Source organism: Dermacentor silvarum, chromosome 6 (assembly GCF_013339745.2).
Source record: "Dermacentor silvarum isolate Dsil-2018 chromosome 6, BIME_Dsil_1.4, whole genome shotgun sequence".
Lineage (NCBI taxonomy): Eukaryota > Metazoa > Arthropoda > Arachnida > Ixodida > Ixodidae > Dermacentor > Dermacentor silvarum.
This window is the reverse complement of record NC_051159.1, coordinates 82070590-82089256: the sequence shown is the minus strand read 5'-3', so window position 1 is coordinate 82089256 and position 18667 is coordinate 82070590. Positions and strand designations below refer to the sequence as shown.

The following is an 18667-nucleotide window of genomic DNA, read 5'->3' as shown; positions in this document are numbered from 1 at the left end:
TTTTTTTAAGTCTTCCATGTAAAGATGATTCTTTTCGATGCTGTTTACAACCTTTAGTTTATCCCAGGCTACAGGGAAATTTAATTTTTTTCTTACATTTGACAGTTGTAGTGCTAGCGTATACGGCTTTCAAAATAATACGGATTTCAAAAATTTTGGAGCGCCTTTTCAGGATCACATTGAGTGCTAATAGACGCCCAGTTGGTACCACTTATTGTATTAACAAAGTTTATCCAGGTTGAAACTGGAAATGAAATAACTAGTGTCATGGTGCATTTTTTCTGCGGCGAAAGTAATAAAAATGGGAGATGATCGTTGATAGGCATGTCAATGACACCTGCACTTGGAGATGGTGTGATATTGCTTAAGGCGTGATCAAGAAGAGTATTAGTTCCAGAAGCGGAAAGTCGAGTAGGAGAAGTAATTAGAGACTCAAGCCCAAAACCAACAAAACAATTAATCGATATATAATGTTACTGAGCTATTACCAGCCTCCAATAAATTAATATTAATATCAGCAACTATTAATCTGCTTGTTTGCAGCAGAAATTTTATGAAGAACATGGAAAGATTGTGTGGGAAATCGGGAATAGATGAAGATGGAAAGCGATAAATGCAACCCATGATTAGACTATTGCGATTACTCGAAGGTGACGGATTAGTTTCGATTCACACTGATTCACAGTTAGACACGTTTAAACGAAGGTGCAGCCTACGTTCGTACTTGATTTCCGTGGATATGAAAATTGCCGAATCGACGTGCCGATCGGAACTGCGGTGACAGTATTCGGATTGGAATGACCGAAACCCATATAAGTTGCACAAATGCACAAAATGAACAGGAATGACCAAGTGTGTCCATAAAGGCCGTAATGCTATCTTGGTTTTTGCATAAACTGCGCGCATTGATGTGTAGTAATGAGCAGTTAGAATCAGCGAGCAACGATTTTGCTTCCGCCGTTGAGAGCAATGTCATACAGGGATGTTATCAGGAACAGATACGGCAAATGACAAATGTTCATGGATAGCTACGTGAAGATGCGGAGATCAGACTCAGCACTTATACGAAAGACCTTGCTGTCCTCAGTTTTACGCGCCCTGATATGGAAATTCTCGGTCCAAAGGTAACACCATTTCATTTCTTTTTTGAGAGTGAGCGCTTCGCTGCATAGCCGTTTGATGTCAATGGTCAGGTGCTCATTGACAAAGACGGGCTATCCTTACTTCCTGTCAGACCTATCTGAGACGTACGCAAACGTGCCTTACGAGCTTTACGAATGAATTCTTTTTTCTTGTCACGCGAGCAAAACGAGCGATAATGCTCTTTTCTGCAGTCTTGCTGGGACACAGTGAACTGCGTCGATGTCCGACGATGAAATGGGCATTCAACAACTTTAGCAATGTTTTCAAGATGACAGTGCAATCCTCGCCCTGTGTACAGGGATGCCTTTGATTTTAATGTTATTACCGGCTGTATTGCTCCATGTCTGCAATCCTCCTTGCTAGCGCTTCAATTTGAGCCCTCAAATCTTTGTTTGAATCTACCAGTTCAGCGACAGTCATCCGCACTTTATCGTATTGGTCACTCATGTAACGCACACTGTCCAGCCAGCGACGTAAGGTTACCAAGACCCTGGTCATCAAGCTGTTTTCCAATCTTAGAATGCAAGGCTATCAACAAGGTTATCGAGTTTATTATTAAGCAGTGATTCAAGTTGTTCAATTTTTTTAGCAAGTTCAGCATTTGAAGGCATGTTACAGTAGAGAGCACTAACTCAAGGAAACACTGGTGAGCAGCAGCCGCAGGTAGATACGTAAAAAAGGACGAAAAAATAAAAAAAGACAAACATGCAGTAGAAAAGGCAGATATTTAAGAGGCGTCCTTATTCCTGCAACTGCTGCTCAGAAGTGTACCGAATGCCTCAGTGGTTACTTTTTATATCTCCTTGAGGCCAGACGGCGCAGGCGCAGTGGAGCCTAAGGGAGGCGCAGTAAGGCAGCACGTGCAGGCAGGAAAGCAGCTACACGCGGAAGAATGCTGCGCAGGACGATGACAGCGGGAGCCACGTAGTCGTCAGCACCGCTCTGCAGTAGAAAAGGCAGATATTAAGAGGCGTCACTTATTCCTGCAACTGCTGCTCAGAAGTGTTAGGTAGGGCAAAGTACAGTGACCATAGGTTTGTGAGGTCTAGTATTTCTCTCAATTTGAAGAGAGAAAGAGTGAAATTAGTCAAGAGGAAACAGGCCAACCTAGACGCAGTAAGGGTAAATCAGACCAATTCAGGCTGGTGCTCGCAAATAAATATGCAGCTTGATAACAGGAAGATAAAGACAACATGGAGGTAATGAATGAAACCGTAACTAGGTTGATCTCAGAAGCAGCAATTGAAGTGGGAGGTAGGGCACCAAGGCAACCAGTCGGTAAGCTCTCCCAAATAACAAATGACCTAATAAAGAAACCACAAAGCATGAAAGTGCCCAACTGAAGAGATCAGATTGAATTCGCTGAACCGTCAAAACTGATCAAGAAGAAGAAAGTAAGGAATATTCGAAATTTAACGTGGAAAAGACTGACGAAGCAGTAAAATATGGACGCAGCATGAAATCATTGAGAAGAAAACTTTGCATAGGACAAAGCAAGATGAATTCACTCAAACATAAGCAGGGTAATATCATCAGAAATGTCGATGACAGTAAAAGCAGCGGAACAATTTTATACGACCTGTACACTACCCAGAGCAGCCTAAGCTACTTTCATTCGACGTAGTGATGAACAGAATACAGAGGGCTCCTTTTATAACTAGCGATGAAGTTAGAAGGGGCCTTGCAAGACATGACAAGGGGAAAAGCTACTGGAGAAGATGGAATAACAGTCAATTTAATCAAAGATGGAGGAGATATGCTTGAAAAGCTGGCGGCCCTTTATGCGCAATGCCTCACGACTTCATGTGTACCAGAGAGCTGGAAGAATGCCAACATTATACTAATCCATAAGAATGGCGGCGTTAAAGAATTGAATAATTATAGGCCCAGTAACTTGCTTTCAGTATTGTATAAACCATTGACCAAGACAATTTCCCATAGAATCAGGGCAACACTTGACTTCAATCAACCAAGAGACAGGCTGGCTTCAGGAAGGGATATTCTACAATGTATCACATCCATGTCGTCAATCACGCAATCGAGAAATCTGCGGAGTACAATAAACTTCTCTATATGGCTTTCACAGATTGTGAAAATTCATTTGATGAAGTAAAGATACCAGCAATCATAGCGGCAATCCGTAATCAAGGAGTACAGGAGGCATACGTGAATATCTTGGAAGATATCTACAAAGATTCCACAGCTACCTTGGTTCTCCACAGGATAAGTAGAAAGTTACTTGTCAAAAAGGGGTCAGGAAATGAAACCCAATCTCTTCAATATTATTCAGCGCTTACTTAGAAGAAGTATTCAACCTCTTAGACTGGGAAGACTTAGGAGTGAGGATCTACGGCGAATATCTCAGCAACCTTCGTTTACAGATGGCATTGTCCTATTCAGCAACAATGGGACGAATTACAAGCAAATGATTGAGGATCTCAAGCGAGAAAGTGTACGAGTGGGGTAAAGAATAATATGCAGAATACAAAAATAATGTTCTGTATATATAGCCTGGCAAGGGAACAAGAATTCAGGATCGCCAGCCAGCCTCTAGAGTCTGTAAAGGAGTACGTTTATCTAGGCCAATTACTCACCGGGGACCCTGATCATAAGAAGGAAACTTACAGAATAATAAAATTAGGTTGGAGTGCACACGGCAGGCATTGCCAAATCCTGACTGGGAGCTTAGCGCTGTCGTTGAAAAGAAAAGTATACAAGCATTGCATTCGACTGGTAGATGCTAACATAGGGGGCAGAAACTTTGAGGTTAACAATTCTAGAAGCTCGAGAACAAGTTAAGGACCGCACAAAGAGCGATGGAACGAAGAATGTTAGGCCTAACGTTAAGAGACGGTAAGAGAGTGGAGTGGATCAGAGAATAAACTGGGATAGCCGATATTCTAATGGACATTAATGAAAAGTAATGAAGATGGGCAGGCCATGTAATGCGTAGGATGGATAACCGGTGGACCATTAGAGTTACAGAATGGATACCAAGAGAAGGGAAGCGCAGTCGAGGATGGTAGAAAACTAGGTTGAGTGATGAAGTTAGGAAATTCGCAGGCGCAAGTTGGAATCAGCCAGCGCTACACAGGGGTAATTGGAGATCGCAGGGAGAGGCCTTAGTCCTGCAGTGGACATAAATATAGGCTGATGATGAGTCGTTCCACTATGGGTTACCGGTAATTAGAACTCAAGTTGCTTTCACTGAGGGTTCCTTGGAAAACAACAATGGGGTGGAGCTTTTATCTGAAAAAAAAAACATACGATAATAAAAATGAAGAATGGATGTTCTGCTCACCACGTACATAGTAGAATACACGTGTCTCTCTGTTTCGACTTTTGCAGGTTCCGTTGAAGATTAAGAAAGGTCTTGGTGTCTTGACAGCAGAAGATATCACTGTCGGGATACGGAGAAGGCCAGATCGACACCTCTGAGATGTGGTGTTACGGAAATGCAAGAAGTCACTGTATTGCATGGTGAAAGCTAAAGTGCAATGCCTCTGCGCGGAAAAAAGAATAATGTACATTTTACATGAAAAACGTTTTAATAATTCACCAGTACGAAAAGATCTACCCATATCGAGACGCAGTGACGGCATGTAAGATCTCTTGCTTAAGATTTGATGATAGTGGCCTCTTGACTGGAATGAGCTTGCACGAAGCATCGCCCCCTGTGCAAACGTCCCGACACCACTTAATAAAGAGTGTAATTGCCATGCGCTTGGTGTGTGTCCTTGACACGTGATCGCTTTGATAGAATTATAATTGTTTGCCATCGCTGTTGTGCCAGACGCGATGGTTGCATCAAAAATCATGTTGATGTCGCGCCTACCCCAACGAGTCAGGCCTACCTAATTGTATGTGGGTCACGAAAGGTGCAGTACACATTTGTGCACAATATTGGCGATCTCACCGCTTCTCGCTGTTAGAATGCGGTCACACAGCGTGCGACCGAGGCTCGTGTGATATTGTAAATATCTGGCCGTTTCCACATAATATCGCATCACACTTAGTCGCAGACGGCATCGCAGTCTGCGCTCTCTCGCCTACGCACCTTTAGCACCTACAACTATGGAGGCGCCAAGAGTCGGCATTAGTCAGCAAGTCGGAAAGCTGGCGTCGAACGGCCGTAGCAGAAAGCGTGCCGTCGCCGTCCTACGATCGTCGTTATCGCGTCGTCACCGTCTTCGTCGCAGACATGCTCGCGTTACACGAACACGTTGATCCACCTGTTAACTCTTTGCGTATCCCCAAACGATGATGGAAAGCGAGATAGAAGCAAAAGGCTTCTGTGATGTTTTTTGTTTTGTTTGTCATTGAACTCGGGGGCGTGCGGGTGTTAATAGAGATGGGATTGGAAGACGCATGGCGACACAGTGTGCAAGCAGATATTTAATCACGCTCAAAACCAAAACCTCAAACTAAAAACTCACTCGAACTAGCACACATTGAAGAAATAAAGAGTAGCAGACATACAACCTAATAAATCACTAAACATGCCCTTTATCCGGTCTATGATAGTTCTGGGCGTTTTCTACACGAAAGTCGGGCAACTCTGGCCTAATGTTGTGACGCTACTATAAAAGACTGTTCTTACTCAGTTCGTCGTTGCACGTATCTTTCCAAACGGAAACTTGCAGGATCTTTCTCCATGTCGTTGTTTTCGCCGACCGTCGCATAAACATTGCTGCATTGAAGTCGGTCCGTCAACACGCTCGTCTCCAAGGGCGCGATCTTGTACGCGTTCCAAAATGGAACGGAGGCGTTCCGTTCCATCGAGCCGCACACGATTGGTCAATTTGAACGTCGCGGTGGAAATTGACCAATCGTGTGCGGCTCGATGGAACGGAACGCCTCCGTTCCATTTTGGAACGCGTACAAGATCGCGTCCCAAAGCCTGTTTAACCCGGTCGCTGTTGCTGACGTGGCAGGGACGCTCGACGGGTTAGGCCTAGCGACGTGCTCGGCCGCCGCTTCCGTCAAGCTCCTTTCCCGAGTGCCGACGTGGGGTTCCGGGGTTCATCGAACGCGCTGGTCTGCCGAAGAAGGGGGATCCTCTCTGGAGTGCCCGGCTTGCCGTGTGATGCTGCAGCTGGTCCAAGTAGCCTCGCTCGAACGTCCCCGAGGTCGACGGCTGCACCTCGGACCACCCGCGTCACGGACTCGGCCGCACCTCCAAGTCTCCCGTCGCCAGAGCGTAGCTGACGATGCGACCTTCCCGGCGCAGATCCACGTCGATAATGCCAGCTCAGCCTCGCTTCTGCCTCGACAATACCTCGGGTCACGCGCCTCGCGCGCTCGTGCCGTTCGGAATGCTCCGTTCACATCGTCGTTTTCTTTTCTCGCCGCAGGCGGCCTCTTACATATGACAGCTTCGCGAAAGCCAAATTCCTTTGCTGCTTGGAGAGAGTGGCTGGTCGGGTGGCCTGAACTATCTCTTATTTTTTTCAGAGTGGACAATTTTCCGTTGCTCCATAGTCGCGATAAGATGTTTTATCAAGTTTCCGTTGTAGCTACGATGAACTGCGACATGTTCACGTAAAAGAGGGCGGTTGTCGCAGCTTCCGAAAAAGAGAGTACGACAGGAGGTTGGCTTGAAAACCGATATCGATCTTGAGATGCGACTTCTGCCACTGAGCGTACAGAGCCGTCACCATCCACTGAGCATGTTTGCACGTTCAGAATGGCAAATTCGTCGTCTGAATTGCTGTCGATTTTGGACGTCACTGCGGAAAGATGCAGCTGGGTTCTTTGTGATGGGTAACATCAGTTCCCTATTTACCGACGCTGCTTTCCGTGTGGTTAGCGGGGACGCAGCAACTCATATTCGTTCTTGGCTTTGTTGGGCAGCATTCAGCAGAATTGTTCTTTCTTACGCATTTCATGCACGTTTTCGCGAAGGCTGGAGATGCCGTCTTCCATGGCGTATACAGTTGTAGCACATGCAACGAGGCGTCATATGCGACTTTGCTTTACTCGTTTTATCCACAGAAGCAGCATAGTCGCATTTGTTAAGGCGCAATCTTCCTACGCTACGTTTTCTTGCCACTCTAACTCAGCTGCATTGCATATCTGAACCACCTTGCCTAGCATGAGGTCAATTTCGCGTACAGGCCTCGCGCGCAATTTCTCATCCGCCGTTCGAAAGAGAATCTGGTCTCTCAGAGAATCAGTCACGAATCCGGAAAACATGATTTCTCTCTCATTGTGATGTCCTGTAGCATTGTTCAAAAGGCTCAGTGTCTAAGCCACCGCGGTGGGTTGGCGTTCTTTTCAAGCGCAAATGAATGCTTTACCTGAACTGATTCCCCCCAGTTTATTAAATCGGCATGTTGTTTAGATACAACACACAAGAATCGCTCTTGAAAGCCCATTGCTGCCTCTTGAGGTAGATAATCTCAAGATATGTGCATTACTTGTACGATAAATCTCAATGTGCAGGTCGCTAAATAAAGAGATTTGATAACTAAGTGTTTAATCATTCCAATTGCGTTAGGCGCTGAAATCGTAAAATTTAGCAGCACTGAAGTCATATCTGCTTATCAGAAGGCTTAAGACTAGGTTACTTGTGGCATATTTATCTCTAATATGTGGTACGCAATATATCAGGGTTCCTGTTTATTTGTGTTTTTTTAAAGCTTCCTTCATCCCGGAATATCACTGCAACGCCAGTGCACATTTTAGAAAATTATTGCAACGGATATTACGAAAATAATGACAGGATTTATGCTCAGCGATTAAGGATTTATAAGGATTTAAGGAATAATAAGGATTTATGCTCAGCGAATATGATTTTAATTTCGTCGGTTTCAATATTGATGTTTGAATTCAAGTAATGAACGAAGAAAATCTATTGTAAGTATTTTTATTTCTTTCACGAAAATTTTAGTTTGTCGGGAAAGTAATGTCTGTCACTTCATGTGTTCCACCTGAACGGGCCAAGTCGCGTTATGTGTCACAGGTGTTCCTGAAAATAAATTGTTTGAACCAAATGGCCTGCACCGATCTCAGCGAAATAGAAACATTGGGCACTGATGTACATGCCCACGTTAAATTTCTCGCTGCGAATCTGCGCGATCGATGCATTGAGTCATCTTTGCAAGCCTTCGGTTCTACAGATAGCATTCAACACGAACATATTTTACGGCGTATTGTCTCGCGATTCCTTCCTTAGCGCAAGAAGCCGGCTTGGCCAAACACGTTTCAACACACGCACAACGCGCTGGTGCATTGTATTAAGTGGAGGGAGAGCCTCTGTAAAGCGTTCTGTCCTTGCAGTTGGCCCTGAACCAATTATAAGGCAGTGACATCCTCGCTCACTTTGAAGGCACTTATTGAAATGTCCAGGATAGTGTCCGCGCGTATCCTTATTCCTTATGTGTGTCGTACCTTATACGTTATCCCATGTACGAGTCGTAACACGTTAACGGGGCGGGGCGCTACCGTTCGATGTAGCCACCTTATGTCCTCGCGCGCTGTAGCGAACACATTAATGTGAAAACATTCACTAGTATAATTAACTGCCTTCTCAGCTGGTATCGGCGTACGATTTTCAGCAGAAGATGCCGCTGGCGTAGATCCAAGAGCGGAACGGGAGAGACTGGAGTAACGTGAAAGGAACATCACAGGTCACGTGGTCAGTTCGCGGGAGGGCGTTGGGGTAAGTGGTCAGCGCTGCAGTTGGGATGGCCCACCTGGAAACAGTAGCAGAGTGGAACGTGGCGATGGAAGTGAAAGCACGGGGTGAGGGCGGAGTAGCACGGGGTGAGGGGGTGAGGGAGCAACGCCACTTAGTTCCTAGGTGGCGTAGCCGAGATTGGGTAAGGACTGCGCAGTACTGGATATACCGGCTCCTGGTTGCGTTGCAGGAAGTGTGTGGAGTGTGCTCCGGGCGTGTTAAAGTATGCCCGCTGTCCAGAATTTTCCAGCGCCAGGCTGGTGACCCACATTAGCGATCTACATTCAGCGACCAACATTCAGCAGAGTAACCAGTTGGGCTTGTCGGTTGAACATCGTAGAAGGCTACAGCGCGGAATTGACGAAGACGACGACAGGAGAGGCACACAAAGTACACAGACACAGCGCTTCCTTTCGCTTCTACCTCATTCAGCGTTTCTACCGCCGCAAGCTGACGTTGCACAATCTGGTGTCGACGCGGAAGGGGGGAGGGGGGGGGGGGAGGACCTAGATTGACGAGGTCAGGACTTGTGAGTGTGATCTCGGAGGCTGCTATCTTCCAAATGCACATAAAGTGGTACTCACACGAGGGAGAAATCCCTCACTTGACGTGACGAAAACGTCATGCCTTTCGGGGCCAATGTTCGGACCTAGGCATCGCCACAGGATGTGAGACGCCCCCTGTTGATGTGAGGAATTCACGGGGCCCTTGTCGACTAGTACAGCAACCTACCCCATCGCGTGCACCGGTAGTATCATAGAAATAATACAATACTCGTGTAACCAACTCTAGAAGAAAAGCTCCCCATAGCACACGTGCAATGAAATAGGTAACCGCATGGGCGCCGTCATATGACCGCTATGATAAAACGATGTTGGTACATAACATGATTGTATAATGAGGTGGAACAATAAAGGTTAACCGTGTTTAACAGATGTGTTTGTCAGGTGGAGTACAGGCAAAGCTCAGTTCTCAGTGCGAATCAACAGCAAGCGCAGTCGACGAGGTGTTATTCAGATGACACGCGCGATCGTAAGCGATTTCGAGCCTTCTTGTACGTTCCTGGATGTGCAGGCACCATCTACTTAAGGCGCCTGGAAATGAACCCTCTCACGCACAATCAACTGAAATATAGCTATCGGATTTTGTTTAAAATATAAGGAATTAATTTTATACACTGTTCAAATATACGTGCTGTATACGTGCAAAATGCTTATTTTTGCTTTATATTTCATGTCCTTTTTGCATTGTAAAGCATTATATTTAGCTAATCGAGATAGTTGCGATGGCCACATGAAGAAGTTATGACATGGCGGCGCCTTCGCGGTTGCCACTTCTATACCCAGCTTTTCCTGAAAAGTTGGTTTCCTGAAAAGCATAGAGGCGGCATTAAATCGGCCCTGCCTTTGCAGTCTTGTTCACTGGGTTTTCAATAAATGATCTTGTCGATCTTACTCGGTGAGAAATTCCTATTTCTTTGGGACAGCATACCTTCGCCGGCGTGTACGCTCGGTGTACAGAGCATAGGTCACTAAAACCGGCTGAAAACATTGACATCCCACAATACCCATTCAATCCGTGTAAGCGGGTAAGCAGCGTGACCGCTCATGACGTCATGCATTCCTCCAGGTCGAGAGCTCCCTCTTATGAATGCCGCTTTAGTTTCTTGCATATCTGAAAATGTTTATTTATTTATTTATTTGTTTATTTATTTATTAGACCAATACCCCATTATCTGTGGGGTATAACTGACAGAAGACTTGTAAAAACTGAACTCTTCATGGATGATATCGTCAAGTGTGATAATACTGCCTATACGACTTGAAAGATTTTGTTGGACGTGGTACGCATGGTAGATAACAGCGTGCTTGTTGATTGTGCAGCGTCTCCATGTACAGAGGTCAACACACTTCTCTAGAACGCGTGAACCACGCTCTCGGGACTGCGCTAGCGATATCTGAAGATGACATGTGGCAAAAAATCGGCTGTATGTAAGGTTGCGGGACTACATTTACAGTTTCGATTCATTTCTCTCGACCTGGTGGTCGGCTTAAGCTTTGGTGGCTGCTTTGGCCCTCAGGTGTGTATTTTAGACAAGCGTGTTGACGTCTGTACATGTTCTGTCTATTATCTCTTCTCTTTCAAGAGGCGTCATGGCAACGCAGATAAAATTTTCTGTCTACACGCCAGGCGTGTGTCTGGCTTCTCACAACCTGCGCGTGTCTTTCAAGTCCACTTCCCTTGAGTCTCCACATCCGTGTGTCACTGGAATCCCGCAACAAACGTCCGCATTTGCTCTCCTATTTTCACGTCCACAGTTCTGAACGTTCAGTTTGTGCGCAGTGCGCAAAGCAGGCTGTGCGATGGCTTTCCAACTTGGCCTAGTTGACGTCGCCATTATTACTGTGACTGCTTACTTTCTGCTGTACATGTGAGTAACTTAGCGTTTTGTTTCCGGTATCCTGGAGGTGTACTGTGCCAAAAAAAAACGAAGAAAAAAAAAACACGCAATTGTCATGTGTTTCGCGACGAGCAGTTTCTGCATGTACAGCTAAGAAGGTATTAGAGAGCTTTATTGTGTCCGGTATTCGGGCAAACGCTGGCGGACTAAGCGTTTTACGGAAGGGGCGGAGGCGTAAACGTGAGTGACCTGCATGGTGCAGCCATGTTGTGGCGCACCATGCACCGTCTCGTGAAGAAGTCATTCGGTTACTGCATGTGCGCTCTTGCTTGCGGCCGCATGCATAGGGCACTGTGTCGTCAGTATGAACTGCGTAGTATTCGCAATGATGCTCCTCTTCTTTTCTTCGGCGAGAATGACGGCTCTCCGTGGATGCCGAAGCAGACAAGCAGGATCTGCTCCAAACACTTCTTGAACGGCGGAGTAGGCAATAAAAGGAAAAATCAACACCTAAAAACGCTTCAGTTATAGATTTGCAAAAATGCGTTTCTGCGCACGTCGGCCTGCGCAAAATACTGTATATAGCAGAGCTGCAGTTGGACATTTCTGTGACCACGCACTGGAAAACCTGGCAACGTAGCAAAAACGACGTGTAATCACCGAATGTCGATTTGTGACTGTTCTCATTCAAAAAACGTCGCGGTAGTATACTCTTGGTTTGAGCTAGTTACAAAGCGCCGCAAGCTCCCGTCCTGTTTGTGTGTTCTTCGTCTTCGTTTAAATTGCACCGCAGATTTTCCTCCAATAAGTCGTGGTAGCGTGTGCGCTTCCGCTTATGCGTCAAAACCACTTGCTGATATAAAAATGCATGCATGTTCTCCCTACCTGCAAGGAAACGTCTTACACTTGTTTCCCTTGCTGAGAGTGACCGACGGCGCCCTCAAGTCGGCGCCGTCGGTCTCCTTCACGTCGTAAACGTGGCCCGCCACATACAGCTTGTCTCCTTTGTCGAGTATAGGCGCACGAAAGTAATTTCAATACATATCGGCTTAAAGCCGCAAAACAACACACGCGAAAAACGCGCGCGTTGAAACACGCAGTCGCTGCCGCGGGGCTCGGAGCGGCCGCATGTTTCACATTCTCCCTACGGCGTTTTGCCGTAATGGACAAATGGTGCAACAGAAGCAAGGAAACGTAGCGGACAATAAAAAAGATTTACACTTGTTTGGGAACGCCCTTGCTTAAGTTTAGCACAGAGAGAGATCTTTAATGACCGACGTCAATTCAACAGCGCCCTCAAGTCGGCGCCGAAGGAAAGAATTACTCAAGCAACCACCGATAATCTGTAAAGGGGAAGCTCCTTCACGTCGTAGGTGGTGCGTGGAACTGGAAAGGAGTGGCCCGCTAACATTCCACATTATATGCTTACAGCGGGTTTGGAAGTTAACCAAAGTCTCCTTTGGGAGCACACGGTCGAGTATGGAGACATGGGTTGGGCCTCTTTTGGCAGAGAAGCACATAAAGCCGCAAAACAACACACGCGACATTTTGAACGTCACGCGCGCGTTGAAACACGTTCAGTCGCTGCCGCGGGGCTCGGAGCGGCCGTCTCAGTGTTTCACATTCCTACCACCATTGGCGCTGCACGGCGTTTTGCCGTAGGGTGCCTCGATGCCCAGCGCCGCCATCCAGGGTGGAGACAACCCCGCTGGCGCCGCCATATTGAGTCACACGAGCTGAGACTCAGCTACACTTGCGTTCATAAATAGTGTTACTCGCGGCGCACTTCCAAGTGCTTTGCCTTGATGAGGATTTTTTTATCGGTATCGCATCTGCACATCTTTATAACCAATAGCCGTTAACTCGTCGAAGGTCCAAGACGTAAATGTATGGCGCCGGGAACATGCCCCAAGTTGCCTAATTCAATTTACATTTGACATGCCGTGTGTATGTTTGAAATACGCACTATTTTTTTGCGCTTCGATGCTTGGTATAGAAGGTTTGCGACCCCCTGTGTGTGGAAGTTTTTCTTTTTCGCTGTTGTATTTTGGTTTACACGTCACGCCTCCTTTACCGTAGCCAGCCACTCGCGCACGGCAGTTAGTTTCCCTTGCGTCGCGCGTGCTCTTCGCGTTCGTTGCAATTATTTGACGATATCTACGCGCAATTTTGCTTTTTTTTGCCCACAAAACTGTGTGCTGACAGGATTAAGCTGGTGTAAAAATAACTGTGATGTGAAGTTAAGGTTTAGTTAGTGCTGTAGAGAAACATGTAACGTAACTTGTCTGTGTCAATCTTGCATAGTACACACAAGAAACCAAACGATGCACAAAATACATTTACTTATAATGTCTAGTACAATAAATCATGAAAGAGATATGTACATTAAAAATTATATATACTGTGTGGCGCCTGAAGGTTATGTTGAAAGACGAGATAAAAAAAAATTCGCAAGGTAGGCTCGACACACCATTCGGGATAGTGAGAGCTTTTTAAAATTTATTCATTACATGGGGGGGGGGGGGGGGGGGGTTCAAGTGAGTACATCAACCTTATTACACACAATATAAATCGAAAACTAGAATGCAAACAAGAAAACGCAACCGCTGGTAATATTAATCAAGATATCCAGCCAGAATACATCAGCTACCATCGAATACGTCGCATCAGCCAAACACATCGATGGCGAGTACAGAACATTTTATAAATAACCATTAGAACACTGATAACTACATTGAAAAAATAAACAACGCTGCATACATATCGCGTACAAAAACCGTAAATGAAACTAAGACAGTCAAATACAGATTAGCAATATTTTTCACTTCGAAAATATAGTCCATGATGATGTAGGGCCGTTGACTTTAACAGACGGCGCCTATCCTGTCGATTTCCCTCGTACTGGTCCTCTTCAACGTGTTTCTAAGTACAAGTAAAACAACAAAAGTGATTATTGATATGAAAAGTTGTCTTGTAAATACAGAGAACCCATTACAGTGCTTAAAAATAAATTTTCGTAGAAGTAATGCTGTATTACCTCGCTTCACACGTTTCGAAGAAATGCACAGGCTACAACAGACACCATTCCAGAAAGCGCCGAAACATTTTGGTCCCATGATGCCCCTTAACTCTACTACACCTGGGCATACCGTGCACAGGCATTTAAAGACCGTCACAGTACCCACTAGGATCGGGAATTAGCACGAATGACCATCGGCTTACGAGCACCACGCTACAAATATATTCGTCTAAAAAATCAGCTATATAACGTAACAACCTGAGATCCGCAAGATAACTGCTGAGAATAGAGAAAATCACAATGCTTCGCGTGCCACGTACACAACAGCCGCTCTCCCCAGAAGCACTGCGTTCTTTAGTCCCAAATAACCAGTAGCGAAAAAAGAAACTGAGGGGAAAAAAAAAAGAAACAAGAGACACACGATGTGTGCTTCCCGCGAAAAAGTAAAATAGGTGGTTTACATGACGATTTGTAGCTAATGTAAGGCTATTTCGCGGTGAAGCATTTTCGGCAGTTCTTAAACTAAGGGTACTACTCGCATAGACTGCGCTGATCAAAACAAGAAAGCCTATGCGACGCGCGCTCGCAAACCATAGGCTACTCGGCATCGGTGCAGTGCTTAGTTCGTGAGCGAACGTAGGTACGTGAGCGAGGATCAGAGAATACTTTCTTATTTATGAAAAACACGATGCGATAGTCTAAACTTTCTTGACACTTACCTCGCAAATGTAGGAGTTATCCGTTGCCTTCCAGTGATACCGCTTTACTTGGGTTTCCCATCTCTTCCTTCGCTCTGGGTCCCAGGGGAAGCGTAAACAACGAAGCCCTTTACGCGTCGATCCGGTGCACTTCAGAACACAACAGCCCGTCATGTCGACTCGATACACTTGACAAGCTTGTCATTCATGCGGCTGAACACTGGCCAGCAAGTAGAAGCGTCAGCGAAGCATCCGCGCGCACTGTGTCTCGAACTAAGCACCGGCACCAAGCACTCGCAACCGCTCGCTGTGACTCAAGATGGCGTCGCAGCGAGAAAGCGGCGGCGCGGGTGCGGTCAAAGGATGGCACCACCCTGAACGGCGGCGCTGGCATCGAGGCACCCTATTTTGCCGTAGGGAGCCTACATGCAAGCGCTTGCATGTAGGCTCCCCTCTGTTCACTGTACGGAGCCTAATCGTCGCGGCGGAAGGAAATGCCCAGACATTGCTGTTATAACAGCATCGTCGGTAGTGACACGCCGTCGCACACGTTTCCCAGAGACGTGAAGGTGCGTAAACTTTAGATACCTGCCTATTAGAGAGCTTTAGCTTGTCTGGTAATCGGGTAAAAATGCGGGCGTTGGGGCGTTCGGGCGGAATCGTAAACGTGAGATGATGATGATGATGATGATGATGATGATTTATTGGCATCCCCTTTGAAACGGGGCGGCGACAAATAGTCACCTAGCCTGCTTGATTTAATCAGGTATACTATACATGTTCTTTATCTTGCATTTTTGTATACCTATCATTATTTTTCTTTTTCAAAAATTTACCTTGTACCGCTGCCTATGATTTTAAGAGATCAGGTCGCATCCATCTTTTCCCTACTTTTTTTCCACCAGTACTCTAATCGTCTCTTGCTGATCTCTACGGCTGATCTGTTTATGTTTCCTTCCACTTTAAACCCAAGCGCTTCTGGGAGTTGCACGTTACCTACGGTTCTCGCTGGGTGGATCCCGTCGCATTCCATTAGGATGTGCTGAGTGGTCTCTGGATCTTTACTGCAGCATACACATGTCTCATCTAATTCCGAATATTTGTTCCGATATGTTTTCGTCCTTAGGCAACCGGCTCGAGCCTCAAATAGCAAGGCACTGCCCTTTGTGTTATCGTACAGATTTTCCCTTCTAATTTCTTTCTTCTCATTCTTGTAAATCTCCATTGTCCTTTTCGTTTCCATTCTTTGCATCCAATTCACGGTCTCTATTTCTCTCACTTTCTTTCTGATGACCCCTGGTTGTCTATTTACAGTTTCGATTATCCTGTACTTGGTTGCCAACTTCCTTGACCTCTTCCTCCATTCTGTGTCCACGCTTTTCATGTAGAGATACTTGTGCACTTTAGCTGCCCATTTATTTTCATCCATGTTCCTGAGCCTTTCTTCAAAACTAATTTTGCTTTGTGCTTCTCTGACTTCAAAAGAGGCCCAACCCATGTCTCCATGCACTGCCTCATTTGTCGTATTACCGTGTGCTCCCAAAGCCAACCGGCCTACTGATCTTTGGTTAACTTCCAAACCCGCCAATATATCTGATTTTAAGCATATAATGGCATTTGCGAATGTTAGCGCTGGCACCATAACTCCTTTCCAGATTCCACGCACCACCTCATACTTATTGTGGCCCCACAGTGCTCTGTGTTTCATTAATGCTGCATTCCGCTTCCCCTTTATTTTCAGATTATCTTGGTGGTTGATTGAGTAATTCTTTCCTTCGTTTATGTGTACGCCGAGGTACTTATATTGCTTCACTATGGGTATTACTTGCTGTTGAATTGACACCACGAAGTTACTCGTGTGCTCATTAAAGATCATAATCCCTGATTTCTCTGTGCTAAACTTAAGGCCTAGATTTGTCGCTGCGTTCCCACAGATATTCGCAAGTATCTGTAAATCTTTTTTATTGTCCGCTAGTAGCACAATGTCGTCTGCGTACATCAGTCCAGGGATCTTCTGTTGCACCATTTGTCCATTACGCATGTAGGATAAATCAAAACCTAATTCGCTGTTTTCCAGTCGTCTTTCTATGCCCTTGACGTAAAGCGTGAACAACAATGGTGACAGAGGGCATCCTTGCTTCAATCCTTGGTGAATTCCCACCATTTCATTTCCTTTTCGGCCTTCCCATGCCACTTGTACTTGGTTGTCTCGATATATCTCCCTCAGCAGCTCCACGAAATCGTCATCTATGCCTTCGTATTGAAGAATATCCCACAACAATTCCCTGTCTACGTTGTCATAAGCTCCTTTAATATCTAGAAATGCTATCCATAAAGGTCTTTTCTGAGCTACTGAAATCTCTATGCACTGAGTTAGTACAAACATATTGTCTTCTAAGCGTCTGCCTGGCCTGAACCCATTCTGTAGTTCCCCCAATACACCGTTTTCCTCCACCCACTTCGACAGTTCTAATTTTATGGCTTGCATTGCCATTCTATATATCACCGACGTTACTGTAACTGGCCTGTACGAGCTCGTCTTATCCTTATCTCCTTTGCCTTTGTAGATAAGATTCATCTTGCTTTCACGCCATCCAACGGGAATATTCTTTGTTCTAATCACTTGCTCTATGGCATTAGTCAGCAGTGCCTTGCTTTTTGGACCGAGGTTTTTGATTAGCTGTATTGGGATTTCATCGGGTCCTGCTGCCGTGTTGTTAGGGACATTTTCTGCTGCCTTTTTCCAATAAAAGCTTTCTATGCTGAATTTTGATCTCTCAGGCCTCTCTGTTGTTGCTGGATCTGTTGTCTGAACTACGCTTTTTCTCGTACCGAAGTTATGCCTGATAACGTCTGTGATGTACCGCAGCGCATCATCGCCTTCATAGATGTTACCGTCTTCATCCCTTATAGCCGTTTGCGAGTTTCTAGTTGGAGCTCCGAGTGCTTTTATATGGTTCCAGAATCTTTTTGGGGCGCCTTTGTCTCTTTTGTGAATGTTATGCACCCAACGTTCACTTGCGCATTTAATTTTCTCTTGCACGAGCTCACTCGCAACCCTTTTCTTTTCTCGGTACGTATTCCATCTAAGGAGCACCTCTTCTTCTTGTAATCCCAACTTTTTGGCTTCTCGATGAACCCTAGATGCCTCTTTACGCTCTTCTATAGCTTGTTTAATTTCCTTGTTCCACCACTTACGTGGTTTCCTCTTTCCAATCCAACAATTGTATTGCCGTGTCCGCCTTATTTCATGCTGCATAACCTCCACCAGTTCCTTATATTCCCAGACTGCTGTAGGAAAAGCCTCAATTTTCTTCTCTATGTTGTTTGCGATCTCTGTTATTTGCTCGTCATTCATTTTTAAAAACTCTGAGGCTATTGGTTCATGTTCTGCGCTGGTATCTCTCCCAAACTTTAATGCTAAACGTCTATGATCGCTTCCCAGGCTATTTTTTCCATTTTCGTCTATTATCATTTGGTCCAGTTGTTCGTAGACCATTTCTGAGACTAAGGCGTAGTCGATACATGACTGCCTGTTTCCGCATTGCCACGTTACCTGTCCATGACACTTATTCTCCCTGTTAACTACTATAAGGTTCTGTTCATCACACAAATCCAGCACTAGAGAGCCGTTGTAATCAGTATATCCGTCTAAATCGTCCATGTGCGCGTTCATATCTCCCACTAATATCACCTGGCCCGAGTTACTGAACTCATTAATATCG

The 18667-nt window shown here is 45.5% G+C and overlaps 1 protein-coding gene across 3 annotated transcripts in view; it reads left to right on the top strand.

The window, feature by feature from the left end:
* The window catches only part of LOC119456756 (cytochrome P450 3A24-like), a 91991-nt gene that overhangs the window by 36436 nt on the left and 36888 nt on the right, over positions 1-18667 (top strand). Inside the window, exon 1 of one of the 3 annotated variants that reach the window (XM_049668937.1) lies at positions 10979-11255. The exons of 1 other annotated variant lie outside the window; for it this stretch is intronic. In XM_049668937.1, the coding sequence (XP_049524894.1) occupies positions 11188-11255 (68 nt within the window). In that variant the 5' untranslated portion in view covers positions 10979-11187. Of the gene's footprint in view, positions 1-10978; positions 11256-15245; positions 15512-18667 lie in introns of those variants that run through there. One more of the 3 variants, XM_049668938.1, reaches the window with a different exon arrangement.